At 46.8% G+C, this 14,872-nt stretch overlaps 1 protein-coding gene and 1 long non-coding RNA gene across 3 annotated transcripts in view; one reads left to right on the plus strand and one right to left on the minus strand.

Moving 5' to 3' along the window:
* The window catches only part of LOC125108868 (uncharacterized), a 23,242-nt gene continuing 8,370 nt past the window's right edge, over window positions 1–14,872 (plus strand). The window contains exon 1 of the long non-coding RNA XR_007130030.1: window positions 1–13. This is a non-coding gene — a long non-coding RNA (uncharacterized LOC125108868). The remainder of the gene's footprint in view (window positions 14–14,872) is intronic.
* CDC42EP3 (CDC42 effector protein 3) overlaps window positions 5,461–14,872 on the minus strand; it is a 24,525-nt gene continuing 15,113 nt past the window's right edge. For both annotated transcript variants that reach the window (XM_047745238.1, XM_047745239.1), the window contains exon 2: window positions 5,461–8,906. In XM_047745238.1, the coding sequence (XP_047601194.1) occupies window positions 7,902–8,666 (765 nt within the window). In that variant the 5' untranslated portion in view covers window positions 8,667–8,906 and the 3' untranslated portion in view covers window positions 5,461–7,901. The remainder of the gene's footprint in view (window positions 8,907–14,872) is intronic.

The raw sequence follows: 14,872 nt of genomic DNA on the forward strand, positions 1-14,872 counted from the left end.
ACCCCATTGCCCTGTCTTCTGCCCAGTGCTTGGGTTATTACATTCACTGCCTATGCTGCTCTAACAAATTACTATCACCTTGGTGGTTTACACAACGGAGACTTATTCTCTCACAGTTCTAAAGGCTGGAAGTCTGAAACCAGTATCCCTGGGCTGAAGTCAAGCTGTTGACAGGATCATGCTCCCTCTGGAAGCTCGAGGCTCTAAAGCGGCATCTGTTCCTTGCTTCTTCCAGCTCTGCCCACCAGCATTCCTTGACCTGTGGCCACATCACCCCAGTCTCTCCCTCTATAGTCACATTGTTTCCTCCTCTTCTGTGTGTTACATTTTCATCTCCCTCTTGTAAGGACATTGTGATTGGATTTAGGGACCACCTGGATAATCCAGGATAGCTCCCCCTCTTAAGGCCCTTAACTTCATCATATGGGTAAAGATCCCTTTTCCAGATAAGGTAACATTTTCAGGTTCTAGAGATGAGGACCCGTTATCTTCGTGGGCCATTATTCAGTCTACCTCATGTATACTGTTCATATACTATCTTTTGTTGTTTTCGGAGGAGAGTTGGTCTATGAGAGGACCCCTTGCTGGAAAGGCAAGAAACCCACACATGTCTTTCTTGGGCATGTCTAGGTGAAATCACGCCCTGCAAAGCATCCTCCAGACCATTGGCTCTGCTCTCCCATGGCCTTCTCATGATCTAAAAGGAGGGCTGGGCACTAGGGGCCAGGCAGGGGATCTCCCTGGAGAGGAAACCCTCAGATGATCAGGGGTAGGAAGGAAAGAAGGCAAGTGTCGTCTTTGCAACCCCATTTCACTGCTGCTTAGAAGAGGGGGCTATTTCACTTGTATTCTTTTACTTCTGGTTCAAGCAATCTCTGAGACTGGGGTCTCCACGAGGAAGGTCCTGATTCCCCTCCTCTCTGTTCTATCAGGACACAATTTCCCCTCTCCGTTACCGAAAATACCTGATCAATTTTCAATGTGCTTATGAAGTCTGGAGAGCCAACTGTGTTGAAAATTGGCCATTTTAATAACAGTGAAGCCATCACTTTTTTTTTTTTTTTTTTTTTAAGAATGGGGTTACTGTGGAACGAATCTTCACAAACAGTGTTTTATTTGGTCACAGGACCCACGGTCCGCTACCAGGGCGGGAGAACTTTATTGGTTGCAATCTAATATCTAAGCTTGTGTTTGTCTGCTCTCCCTACTGGCCATTTATGGTAAAAAAAAAAATCAGAGGCCAGAACACTGAAAATGTTTTCCTTCTTGTGTCTAGTCCCATCCCAATTTCATCTTCATGCAGTGAGAGTAGGGGTTAGAAGATAGTTAGCAATTTTCTTATCCTGCTTTCAACAACGCCTCTGCTTACTTTACGAAGAGATGTTTGGACGTTACTGCTTACTCTGATAAATGCAGAGTGTCATTTTTAATATTGTTTCAGGCTTTGCAAAGTTTCATGTGTTTTGGAGAATTGCAAATGGTTTACCTCAAAATGCAGGAAAAGTATTGTAAAGGAGACTCTAGGAGAAAATCATAATCTCCTTAAAGAAGCCCTATCACTAAGATGTCATTGTTTAGGGTCAAGAGGGGGAAAGGCAGAGAGAAGATCCGACAGTGATTCAGAAATATCAACGGTTGGCATGAAGGCATGAATACCCTATAGCCTGTAGGGTGAGGGGAACCACGCCCATCACTGAGAGCTTCACTTTAGTCTCTTCCTGTGTTATCTGACTGGTGTTGATTCAAAATTAGATTTAATTGCAGTGGTTGCACAAGGGAGACCAGCCAACTATAACCCTTATTATCTCTTCTGGTGAAGGCTACCCCTGGTGACAGGTAAATATCCTGGAAAAGCCTTTCTCTCCACCCCCTCTTTTATTGGGTTCCAGGCAAAATTCTGCATTAAGTGAACTCACTCTTCATGCTTTTCCTGGTGTCTCTTAACTCTGTGTGTCCCTTGCCCCAGTCCATTTGCTAGACAGCTTGTGTTCCTAGAGTAGATGTCTGATAAACAAGTTCACATCCCATTGCTAAAGGCTTTAAGATGCTGATACTCCGGGGGTATTCTTTTTAAAGATTTTTTTTTTTTTTTTTTTTGACAGATGGAGATCACAGGTAGGCAGCGAGGCAGGCAGAGAGAGAGAAGAGGAAGCGGGCTCCCCGCCGAGCAGAGAGCCCGATGCGGGGCTCGATCCCAGGACCCTGGAATCATGACCTGAGCTGAAGGCAGAGGCTTTAACCCACTGAGCCACCCAGGCGCCCCCTCCGGGGGTATTCTAAGGGGAGTCCTTGCCTAGCATGCCTCACCCAAAAGAACCATCTCCAATGGTGCGTTTTCTGGGCCTTGGAATAGCTACATAAAGGAGAAATTGTTTTGAGTGGGATTGTCTTTTTGGGGTCACTCAAGTTCTGCCTTTTTCACTTACAAAAAACTCTGGTCATGGGTGAGGGGACAACACATCCTTTGGGGGTTTGAATCCACATTTCTTGTGACTCAAAGCTGGAATTTTTTCCATGGAAACAGTACCTCAAGGGCGCCTTTGTTTAAGATCCCAATGTAATGGAAAGATCTTCCCATTTCTCACTGGTGTTTATTTGTGTTGTAAATGTGGGGGACTTCGTGCTGTGCTGAGATTGTGGTTTCCTGATGTACCTTATAGGGGAAGGGCTAATCCAATGGGTGAATTTGGTCTTCCCTGAGGGGTGGGCAGCCCAGAAGTCACTGCTGAGAAGAGGCAAGTACTGACAGGCATCCTGAGTCTGGACATCCAGGACTTCTGCCTCTTTCCGGGACTTCGTTCTGTGACTGTGAACTTCAAGGCATTGGCGAGAATGCCAGGGGCTGTTTGTTTCTACTCCATTGGGCTGGTTTTCCTCTCAGCTGAGACTTTTCAACAACATTTAAATTTTTTTATTTCTTGAAGAGTTTTATCCCTTAATCTTGCAGGAATTGCAACCCAACTGGGAAAAGATGGTTGAGAGGGAGCTTGAAGAAGCAACCTGGAGGTTCTGTTGGCGGGACAATGGCCCAAGTAGGTTCGGTTCAGGGACTGTAATAATAACTTTCATCTTGTGCTGTTTCAGGAGATACTTTGTCCCTCTTGCTTTTTCCATCATCATGAAGGACTTTCCCTGAACGCTCACTGGCCTCACAGTTGAGGTGTCCCCAGGTTGGCCTTCGGGTCATACTGTAGGCACTGTTAACTGGATATGCTCTTGTCTAGTTTAGTTTCATGTAATGTGCTTATTGCACATAAATTTCTAACCTTGGGAGCCACCTGTCCAGCAATCTCAGATTCCAGCATCTTCTTACTCCACCGGGAGACCCTTCGCAGGCATGGGCCCAACTCTTCCAGGCTTGAACCTGAGCATTTTCTACTTTGATCCCTGTTCTTGGACTGTCTGGAGTATAAAGCCTTCTAGGATGCAGTGTATCTTTTTGTTTGCTCATAAGCTTCTTCCTCCTGAATATTCTCCCTCTCCTGAAAAACAAATCTCACTATTTGGGTCTTCCTCTCCTATGAAGCCCTCCAGGACTTTCCCTCCCCAGAACTCAAAGGTCTTTTTTCTCCTAATGATCTTTTGGCAACAAATCACACATGTCTTATGACTCACTCCAATAATTGTTTTATGGCAAGCATAACACCCACTTTACCAGTTCAGCCTCCCTAATTCTGATGTATGGCAGGCAAGTCTGCACAAGGAGATTCTGGGACATTAACTGTATTTGGCAAAGTGACCCTGAATTGGGCAGATGTTGTTACCTATCTATCCCCAGTGCTGATCTGTTGGAAATTTGCCTGAACTTCAAATAAAGATTACTGACCTCCCTTGGAAGCCAATGGAAGTGAATTCACTATAGATTTTTTCTTTTTAAGTACAAATGGAGGACAATTAAATGTAGTATATTACAGTTGGTCCCCCCCTTATCCACAGGGGATATGTTTCAAGACCCCCAGAGGACACCTAAAACCACAGATAGTACCAAATTCTATGTATACGATGTTCTCCTATACATCCATAAAGTTTAGTTTCTAAATTAAGCCCAGTAAGATTAACAATAATAATAAAATAAAACAATTATAACATTTGATTGTAATAAAAGTTATGTGAATGTGGTCAGTCTCTCTCTCTCAAAATATCTGATTGTAGTCACCTTTCTTGTGATGTTTGATGATCAAATGCTGGCAGAATGAGATGACGTAAGGCGAGTAGGCATCATGACATAGCGTTAGGCTACTGCTGACCTTTTGGCCATTGGTCAGGGGGATCATCTACTTCTAGGAGTGGATGGCCACGAATAACATTACTCAAGTAAGAAATGTTTAGGCCGATTTCTTAATCACGTGCCCTAAGAATAAGGAGAATTCAACATTCTCAGATGGAAGACAGGCTGGATGAAATCTTGTGCTATCTATCCCAACCAAGCATGCACCTCTCCAGGTTACCATCAGATGAAACAAACATGGCCATCAAGCAAACAACCAGGGACAGCATCTTCTTTAGAAAATAACTGTATTGCTTAGTCACACATTAAGTTAATGTGGGAATATTATTTTGGGTATTGTGATATTCTCAAGACTTATACAACCAAATAAACCAGAAGGTGACCTACCTGTCTGGGTCAATGCTAGCTTATCATTTAGCATCTGGAAACTTCTCTTATGTTGCTGGATCTGGTCGGAAAGTATGGGTGGTGACACAGGGGGGCAGCCAGTAACCTAATTCTGTATGTGGCTTATTGACTTGTCAAAAAAAAAAAAAAAAAAAAAAATAGTGTGCCTGGGTGGCTCAGTGGGTTAAAGCCTCTGCCTTCGGCTCAGGTCATGATCTCAGGGTCCTGGGATCCAGGCCTGCATCGGGCTCTCTGCTCAGCTGGGGGCCTGCTTCCCCCTTTCTCTCTCTGCCTGCCTCTCTGCCTACTTGTGATCTCTGTCTGTCAAATAAATAAATAAAATCTTAAAAAAAATAAGTCGATCATTCATTTTAGTTTGGTAGACTCATTCTAAAGTCTGAGGACGTTATTAGAACTGCTAAATTAGGGAATAGGTTGGTAAGTTTCCAAAAAAGAAACTCTTATTGGAGAGAAACCATCACGCCAACTTGCTTTATTGTTTGTATGTTTCACAACAAAATGATTCAGTCTCACCAGGCTTCATATTAGGAGGAGCAAAGCCATCAGGGAATGTATACTTTTCTTTTGTCTGTTTAAAAACATTTATCAAGTTAATGGATTCATGACTTCCTCCATTCCATGACTTCAAGCATTTTTGTGCAGAGACTTAAAAAACTCTAAGTATGAATAACATAAAGGAGACCATGACTCTGGAGACCTGGGTATCTGTTCAACCAGTTTAGTGTTCTGCATTTGTTGCCAGGGGCCTGACTCAATGAAATGTGTTGTTATGGCTTTATATTTGGGAAGAGCTAAGTACCCTGATGTTTTGATTTTTTTTTTTAAAAGCAAATAATTTGAGGCAGAAATAATAGAGCATGTCCTCTGTTAGGTCTCATCGCCCAAGGGAAAGATCACCTCCAAGAACCTTGCCTACAACACAGTCTCTATTTCACACAAATTGCATGGTGTCTTTTCTGGTTGTTGGGTTACAGGTGGCTCATCATTATGAGTTTGCAAATAACGTGCATCTTGATACATTAGGTTTAAAGTGGGAGGATGTTCACAGACAGAGAACATCAATTCAGCTCTCAGCAGGTGCCAAGTTCAAAGTGCCTTTTTGCAGAAAGCCACCACCAGCTCTGCACCTGCTCCTTGGAGAAAGAACCAGGTATTAGAAGGGCTGCCACGGAGAAATGACTTAACAAAATCATAAGCAGGATGTGGCTCTGTTTCCTCTGTGACAGGGGCGTGTTTGTGCCCTCTCAATTATACCGAACTTAATGGGAGCCTGTCTGTGAGAGGGGCCAGAGAAAGTCTAATAGCTAAATACCAGCGAGGATGCATTATTACTTAGATTCTATCAAACAAACCCAAGCAGAGGAAATACGCAAACATTACTGTTTCACCTAGTTGTTTATCTTTTCCTTGAGGTCATGCTGCAGATGAAGAGTACAATGAGAATAAATGTGACCGTGAATGAAGATGGGGAGTGTTCAAAGGCTCTGGTTGAACAGAAAAAGAATGCTAGAAAATCGTGGGATAGAAATGCAGCTGGGAAGTTAAGGCAGGTACTCTGTGCTCCAGGGAAACTGGTTTCCTCTTCTAGTTGGTGAGTTGTCTTGTGTGTCCCTGCTAAGTTCAGAGGTTGTTTCAGGCCATCAGATGTTAGAATTGCAACAACTCCAAACCAGGTGGGACAATCATTGACGTATTTGAGAGAGGAAGTCATTTCAGGGATATAGTTCTAGGAGAAATGAAAGTTATTATGTGCAAGTGTTGGACTTTGAAGGGAGGAGAAGGGTGGTTGACAGCAGGGCAGGAACTGTGTACATTTCCTCTTCCTGTTTCCTTAACTGACGTCCTCAGGCATCTCTCCTTATGGGGGGAGGATGTTCTCTACTGCCTTCTTTTTAGCCTCCTTAATCTTGTTTATATGGCACCTGCAGCAAGGAAACATCTGTCCAACAGGGATGGGACTGGGGTTACAAGAGTTTGCTACAAAGTGTGTTAATGTAAGGTTAGGAGATTCACAGAAATGAGTCCTGAAAGGCTGGCATAAATGTTGACTTAAAAATTCTGATCTCACATGTTCATTTTTCCTAAAACTGAAGGGCCCTTGTTTCTGGACTCTCAAACCTTTGGGCAAAAAATCAAAACTGCAGAGTGGATGAAAATCGCCTCTTATTTTAAAGGTTCACATACACTTTAGAGAAGCCATTTTTCTAGCCCTGTTATTACTATAAACAAGCAATTTCATTTTAACATTTACTCTTTATTGTGTCGCATGAAGTACCTACGTAATGCAAGTATGTACTGTACTAAAATACCTATATTTCCAAATAACATTATATGGTGTAGCCCACAGTCTCTGCAGAAGCATCATGAGTAACCTATGCCTTTAAACTTAACAATCCATTGTTGGATGCTGTGAAAAGTACGCTAACAGATGAAGAGAAAGAAATAAAGCTAAGTATGAATACACTTTTCCAAACATATACATACGCAGCTTACAATGGAACCCTAATGGACATAAGTCAAATGACAACATCTGATGTAGGAGCTATAAAATGTAGACTCTGCAATAAAAAGCCAAAGGCACATAAAAATATATTTTAACTTTAAAAATAACTTAGTTACAGTAATACTTCGCTTGTGTCTTACCAACATGTAGCTGACTGTCAAAATTGCGCGATATAGATATAATATATCGGGATATATAAGAGCTACGAGAAAATCCCCCGAACCCATAGAGTTGTTCAAATGTGAAAACAGAGAACAGTTTTAACACTGAAGAATTCGCTATGGTGAGCCCAAATAAGGTAATATAGAAAAGAGTCTAGAAAAAAAGGCTTAGGTATTAAATTTTGACTTCTTCTTGTTCAGAAAATGCTGGAGCATTGTCAAGTTCTTTAACGTGACTTGTGCAGCCCTTCGTAGCTAGTGCCAATCCTGGCCGAGCCAGAGTTCTTACATTTCTGGAAACAAAAAAAATGTGAGCTGAACATTAGCAATGCCCGCTGAAAATGGGTTCTGACTGACTCACTTCCTTTCTGCCAGGACGGGTTTTTGTTTGTTTTGTTTTGGTTTGGTTTGGTTTTTTCTAATTGTTTTTGCAAACAGGGCATCACAGGTACAAAAAATATTTCGTAGGAACATGATTTTAGAAAACCCATCACGCACAACTGCACACATAGCCAGTGAAGCTCTTCTCTTTGACTGTGGTTAGTTTAGTTTTTGTTTTCTGATACCTTTTCCCCCAAAGGACAGGAGTCCACGGTGTCCATTACTTATTTTTATCCATGACATTCAGCACCTCATCCAAAAAGGAAGGCCCCAGATCGAGCTGCAGGGAGAGGAGGGAACCCGTGAGGTCAGAGAGGGACTCCTCTGACTTCGTCTTTTCCTTGACGAGCTGGCACGGGGCGGGATGATCAAACATGTCCTCAGCCGGCCAGTCAGAGTACTGTTCGGAGAGGCTGGAGGAGTGGCTGTCCCTGCCCCGGCTGGACTGTGACGCGGAGCCGCTGGAGCCCCATGAGACGTCTCCCTGGTGGCCTGTCCCGTTCTCCAGCAGACCGCTCTTCTCTGGGGCCTTCTCCTCCACAACCGGCTCACAGCTGAGCCGGGGCAGCTTGGCCGGCCCAAAGGACTCCTGTTTGGAACTAAATGTCACCGGCGACAGCAAGGGCAACATGAGTGCCTGGGACCCTCCAATGGTCGGGAGGGAGATGGCATTTTTGAGCACCGGGGAGGGCGTGTCTATGAACACGGAGTCGGAGGTGCTGTTGGCCCGCAGGAACTCGCTGTGCCCGGGGAAGGGACCCAGGCGTGCTTTCTCCTGGTTCCCTGGGAGCAGCTCATAGTTCCCTTGCAGGAAGGAGATGTCGCCGAAGACATCGTGCTGGCCCTCTTTGCCAATGTGAATGGTGTGGCGGAAGTCTCCGAGGGGAGGGCTGATCATATCGGGGGACAAGATGTCCCTCAGTTTAAATTTCTTGCCTTTCTTGTTATTGGCAGCTTTTAGGTAAATCGGTGTCTTGGCTGGCATTTTGGGATCCGAGAATGTCTACTTTGCAAAAGGGAAATGGGCCACTTTCTTCTGCGGATGTTGGGTTTCTGAAAATCCTTCCTGAGAGGGTCTGTCACATCATTTTTTTTTTCTCAAGTAGCTTTCAGAAGTGGCTGTGAGATGAGCCGGGGTTTAAGAGGCCTTCCTGAGATTACAGCCAAGTGGGGCGTCCCAGAGAGCGAGGTACATCATCCAACCCCTTCCACGGTGGGGAGAAACCTGGAAAAAGGAAACCAAAGCAGGTTATAGTTAGCACCTTGCCCTTTGGGGTTCACCAGGGCCCGCCTTTTTCACCAGAGCCTGTGCATAATGGCAGGAGCAGTTCTGTCAAGAGCCACACTTGATTTTGTCTTCTCTATCTTCAGGTTTTCTACTAAGGGTCCACTAACCACAGTCTTCTTTCAGGGGGAGAAAAGGGAAAAAAAAGAAAGAGATCGAAAAACCTCACACCTATGACATCAGCACTTTCTAAACATGGCTATGGACACAATTTTCTACATGTGTCTAAGATTTTAGATTTTTCCTCTGTTCTAAGTACTGCTGTCAGCACATGACCAGGGTGATTTCAGCTTCCTAGATACAAGTGGATTTGCTTTCAAATGTGTTTTCTCTTTTGTTTGGTGTTCACGCTAGCAAGACTGATAGTATTTTGTCATTGAGCTCCATGTCTAAATAAAATTAATGCAATACAGCGAACAGTCCTATAAGCAAAGGGACTGGAAATATTTACTAAGTGACAGTGGTTATTAGAGGGAGCAAACTGCATTCTTAAAATGAGAAGACAGGGATGACATGAGAAAACAGGGATTCAGGAATCAAAAAAAAATAATCACCCTTTCTCAATCACCTACAGCCAGCTACAGCTGGGATCAGGTTGCAGTGCAGAGAACTGGGCTGCCAAGGGTTTCAGGACCTGGGGCATTCTGAGATGGAAGGAAAAGATTCAAACGGCTTCTTTTCACAGAAAAAACCAGTGTGATCATCTATAACAGGCTGGGTCTTCACTTGGAAATACTTTTGGAACATTTACTGATACAGCATGTATCCTCTCCCTGGGGTGGACAGAACCCCAAGGAAACCTCCATGATGTGACTCCTAGCATTAATGCCTTTGTGGGCACAACCTGGGACTTGCTTCTAACCTACAGAATATGGCAAAGGGGATGGGATGCTCCCCCCTTGGTTAGGTTATATTCATCTTAGCAGACTGAGAAAGTCTCCCTTCACTAGTCTTGAAAGGATAAGCTGCCATGGAGAGGGAGGGCCGACAGAGATGAATTTTGCCAACAGCCTGAGGAAACCTGAAGTGGATTCTTTCCCCAGTTGAGTGTCTGATGAGACTGCAGCCCTGACAACTGGCTCACCCCCTGATAAGACCCCGGAGCGAAGCCCTGCCTGGACTTCCAACCCACAGAAACTGTGGGACAATCACTAGAGAGTGATGTAAGCCACCAAGCTTGTGGTCACGCATTACCAGTGTGGAAGGCTCACACCCCCTCCTTGTATACGCCACTCAGCACAATCAGAAATGCTAAGCGAGGCAGTGTGGGGCTCCAGGTTCTCATCTTACAGAGGAGAAACTGTTCATCTCTTAAAAATAATCCTCTAACTCTTCAGTCACGTCAGCTGACATGGGGAAGCTAAAACCTTTCCCACTGTGGGAATTCCTGAAATGGCTCAGCTGAGACCTCTCCCAGCGGGCTCCTCTCCCACGGGCAGTGGAGCAAATAAATAAGTAAATACTTGGAGGGCTGAGTCAGGTGGTGGCTTGAAGAGAGCCAGACACATTTGCTTTGTAGCAGCCAGAGGCCGTCTGTATCCGCTGCATACTTCTTTCCTTCCGGCGAGAGCTTCACATTCATTTCCCTGTGGCAGGTGAAAAGAACTGTGCCCTGGTACCCACGGGCAAGGGACCAACTGGCTCTGTTTGAGAACTGGCTTGCACCCAAGCTCAACAAGGCAGAGAACGATGAGCGGGAGAGGCCCACCATGCCCTGCCTTCATGTGCGGGAAGGCGGCCCTGGCAGCTCGAGGGGGTCTGAACCCAAGTTCGATAATCCAGTGTCAGCTGGGACCAAACACTTGCCATCTCTCGTTCTCTTTAGTCCTGATCAAGGCCCTGGCTCCAACAAGCTCCCCAAGATGCCACTTCCCATTTGAGGTTAGGGTCCCGAGGAAACACTGTGTCACTAACAGAGATGACTGCTACCGAAGAATGGGACATGCATGTGTAAGAAGCCAGGCCGGCAGGTCCAGACGTTCTCTGTTTTCCCTCGAATTTGAGTCTAGTGGCTGTCACAAAGGTTACAAATCCAAAGCCTTGGATCCCAACCTCAGAACTTCCTGGTTAAGTGTCCGATAGCCCGGGGCCCTGCCACCCCAGGTAGCTGGTATTGCCTCCCGGTGCCCCTGGGCACCGCATGGTGGATGACAGTTCGCAGGGGCTGCTGGGACACTGAGCCCACAGAAGGTGGGAGGCCGTCCCGAGGGACAGCTGCCCACTGGAGTGGTGTCCTCAGCACACACGGCCAGGAGGACAGCTGCCATGGAAAGATACAGTGTGTCCACCACAATGCAAGAGAAAGTGAGGGCCGTCCGTGGAGTCAAGGTTACACGAGGCCAGAAACCGAGGGAGAATACTTCAAGCTATGCAGAAAAGTACCATGGGGATGCAGCCAGTGAACGGTTCTCTGCCCTGCTGACGAGATCCCGCGCCCACTGCCCTGCACTTGAACAAGGACTGGGTGAGCTGGGGAGAAGGGGAGAGGAAACACTTGACCAGGAAGGTGCTCAGGGCAGGAACGCACAGCTCTCCCTCCCCGCCTGGCCACGGCCATGACCACGGCCACCGCTATGGGCACTGAAGCCCTTCATCAGAGGCTGGCTCAGCCTGATCGAAACTGGGTTTTAGGTCAGTGGCATGGACACAAAGGTGGGAAGGAAGCGACAAAAAGAAAGGAAAGGGTTGGTGAGTGAAGGCCACATACGCAACAGGCAGTGAGACTGGAGGGGCAGAAGAGAGGATACTGTAAAAAGCATTTTTCTTTCTATAAATATTTACATAGTGTTTATTGCCGGACAGGGATGTGGGGATGTGCCTTCTAGGACTTTGCAAACAATAATTTGTATTAAATTTCTACTATGCACTGGTGCTATGAGCTCCCAAATACACGGGAGTTTTGTGTTTTTTTTTTTTAAAGGAATTTTGGACAAAAATGTCAGTTTTACAACTTTAGATTAGTAGCTATTCGCGAGTAAAGCTGGGGAAATGGAGCTCGCCCCCCACCCCCTGCCCGCCCATCTTACCTGTCCTTCTCCACTCAGGGGCAACCATGCTCCATCCCACAGATCACAATCTAATAGTGAGCACATCTTACACTGGCTGCTTCCTCCCCTCCTTTCTGGATATTCTGGGCTCCCGGGCTTCTCAGCCAATGTACATCACTGCCCCCTTTCCCTTCCTGGCCTGTTTTTTCCGCATCTTCTCTGCCATTGCCAGTACAGGAAACTAACGGGCAGTTTCTTCAGTGACAACAAAGTGGCTGGTCCTGGGTGGGGGCGGGGGGGGGGGCGGTATGCGCACACTCACTCCTGGGAACCACCCACCCTGAGTACTACTGCAAGCAGCCCTGTGTTCTGGCCACTGTTCCAACATACTGGCTCCTGCATAAGAAACAATGAGGCTGCTGTTACCAGCCCCGTTTTACAAATGAGGCACTGAAGGGCAGATGATGAGTCTTGAGTCCCTTTGCCAAGGCTACCTGGCTACAAGGCTCGAAGCCAAGTGGCCAGGCTCGAGTTGAAGGTCCTGACGCTGAACGAGCACACTCGCCGGGAGTTCAGTCAGCTCCCCCGTGAGGAAGGGGGCGCACTGCCAAGCCTGTTCAAGATACAGATGTGTGATGACACACTGGACTGAGGCGGGAATCAGGCTTTGCATACCCCAATGGTGGGAGCCCCAACAGATGCCCCCCGGGTAGCAGTGGGTTTGACAGCATCTGTCACAACTGCAAATCCCATGCCTTGGACACCAGGATTCCACTTACAGAGATGTGCCGACTTACATATATGGGAAATAATCCGTGTACAAGATTATCAACCCAGGAACTTACAACAGTCTGGAACTGGAAACAGCCTAACTGTCCACTGATGGAAGACTGGTTAAATTGAATTAAGGTGCCTCTAATACAAATGTGTACCATACAGGCCTTAAAAAGGATGAAGTGGGTCTTTGTATGCTGATACAGAAAGAGCTCAGAGATATCGGTCTTTGAAGTATGCAGATCTACTTGTGCCAAAGTACACAGCCCTCCTTGTGCTAGCTTGTAGGTCTATGAAGTCTCGCTGGAAACACACACAGGAAACTCATAACGGCGCTGCCCACAGGGAGGAGTGGATAGAATACGACAGACGTGGGCGGGCGAGAAACTTCTCACTGTGTATCCTTTTAGGGTTTGGGGGTTTTTGAAACATGTGACTGAATGAGCAATTAGCTATTTAAAAAGCAAATTAATAGGGACGCCTGGGTGACTCAGTCAGTTAGGTTGCGCCTTCGGCTCAGGTCATGATCCCAGGGTCCTGGGATCGAGTCCCGCATTGGGCTCCTTGCTCGGTGGGGAGCCTGCTTCCCTCTCCACCTCTGCCTGCTTGCGTGCGCTCTCTCTCTGACAAACAAACAAACAAACAAAAACAAAAAACCAAAATAGGCTGCTTAGGGCTCAGGCTGCAGCTTGGAGTGAATTTTATATAAAGGTCCCAGAAAAGCCTACTGAATTTGACTCTCAGGATCATAACGCAAACATTTTGGGGGCAACTGTGTTCAAAAGCCGAAACCTAGGGTGGCAGTGCGTGGGTGAGACCTCCCCCCAGCCCCCCGAAGAAAGGTGAGCTTGTCTCACCAGAGCGTGGCCAAGGGACAAATCGCCTCTTCCTGCGGGGACCAGGCAGTCACGTTTAAGAGGCAGCAGTGGGACCTGGCAGAATGAAGATCTCCCAAGAGAAGGGTTTGTGGTCAGAACGAGAAAAGGCAAGAGGCAAGAGACATAAGGATGCAGCAAGTGTCCAGGTGGAAGGAAGCATGGGCAGGAAGAGGCACCGGGCTGGGGCAGACTGCTCCTGTCCAGACCGCGGCTAGTGACCCAGACGACACTCTGCAATGGGATGGTCCTAAATGTCCAACACAAAATCCTGTCCCTGCTCACCATTTTCACAAAAGGAGACCTGGGCTCCAGGAGGCCGCTGGCAGCTGACCGATGTGGCAGTGGGCAGAGCAAGGATGAATCCAATCCCAGTGGGGGAGCCTGAGTCAGGCTGACACCTCTGCCCAGAAAGAAGGGGGCTTACTTGCTGTAGGATGGGGTGGGAGAGGGGAAGGAGGGGCTCACAGGCCAGGTGTGAACTACTCTCCCACAACTGGTGAGCAGGCCCTCCGGCTGTTCCGCAGACCAGATGAAGAGAACTGCTGGCCTTTTTCTACCGGGCAGGACTACTGCGACCACTTGGTACAGAAACGCCCGCAGGATACTGCCCGCCTACACTGGGGGGCTCCCCCAGCTCTCCAGCTTTCTTGTGTTGCCATCATTCCTCTACTCCCACTGTTTTCCTCAGATCCAAAGACAGAAAGTCAGAGAGAAGGAAGGCAGGAAGGCAAGAAAGAAACAGGAAAACAGGAAGAAATCTTCCCATGTGTAGCCTTTCTTCAAAAACCCACCTCTTGACCCTGAAATCGGAACTCTTCATGATTGCTAATCCCTTTCTCTGTGTTCTTGGATCACTCTTTGTTCCTCTTTCCCCCCTTCGATGATACTTGAGATAATACTCATCTGGGAAGTTAGATCCCTTAGAAAACAAAGGTCCCAGTCCCTGGGCACTGGAAGCGGACAGATTTGCCAACAAAAGATTTCCCTGGCCAGTGGTTTGTCACCCTTCATCAAGGTGAGAGAGAACGTCCGGCAGATGTGGGGACCCAGAGTCCAGCTGCAAATGCACAGGCCCCGCTTACAGGAATTTATGAGACATCCAAGGGTTCCAGGATACAAAAGGACCCGAGGGGAAGTCACAGTTTTGATAAGAATGGCAGCGTGTTGAGCCGTCCTTCCGGCACGACGCTAACCCACTCCATTTTCTGGTGACAGAATGAAGCCCAAGTGACAATGTTTGTTAGTGAGAGAAATCATCACAGCAGGA

This window comes from Lutra lutra, chromosome 9 (genome assembly GCF_902655055.1).
Source record: "Lutra lutra chromosome 9, mLutLut1.2, whole genome shotgun sequence".
Classification (NCBI taxonomy): domain Eukaryota; kingdom Metazoa; phylum Chordata; class Mammalia; order Carnivora; family Mustelidae; genus Lutra; species Lutra lutra.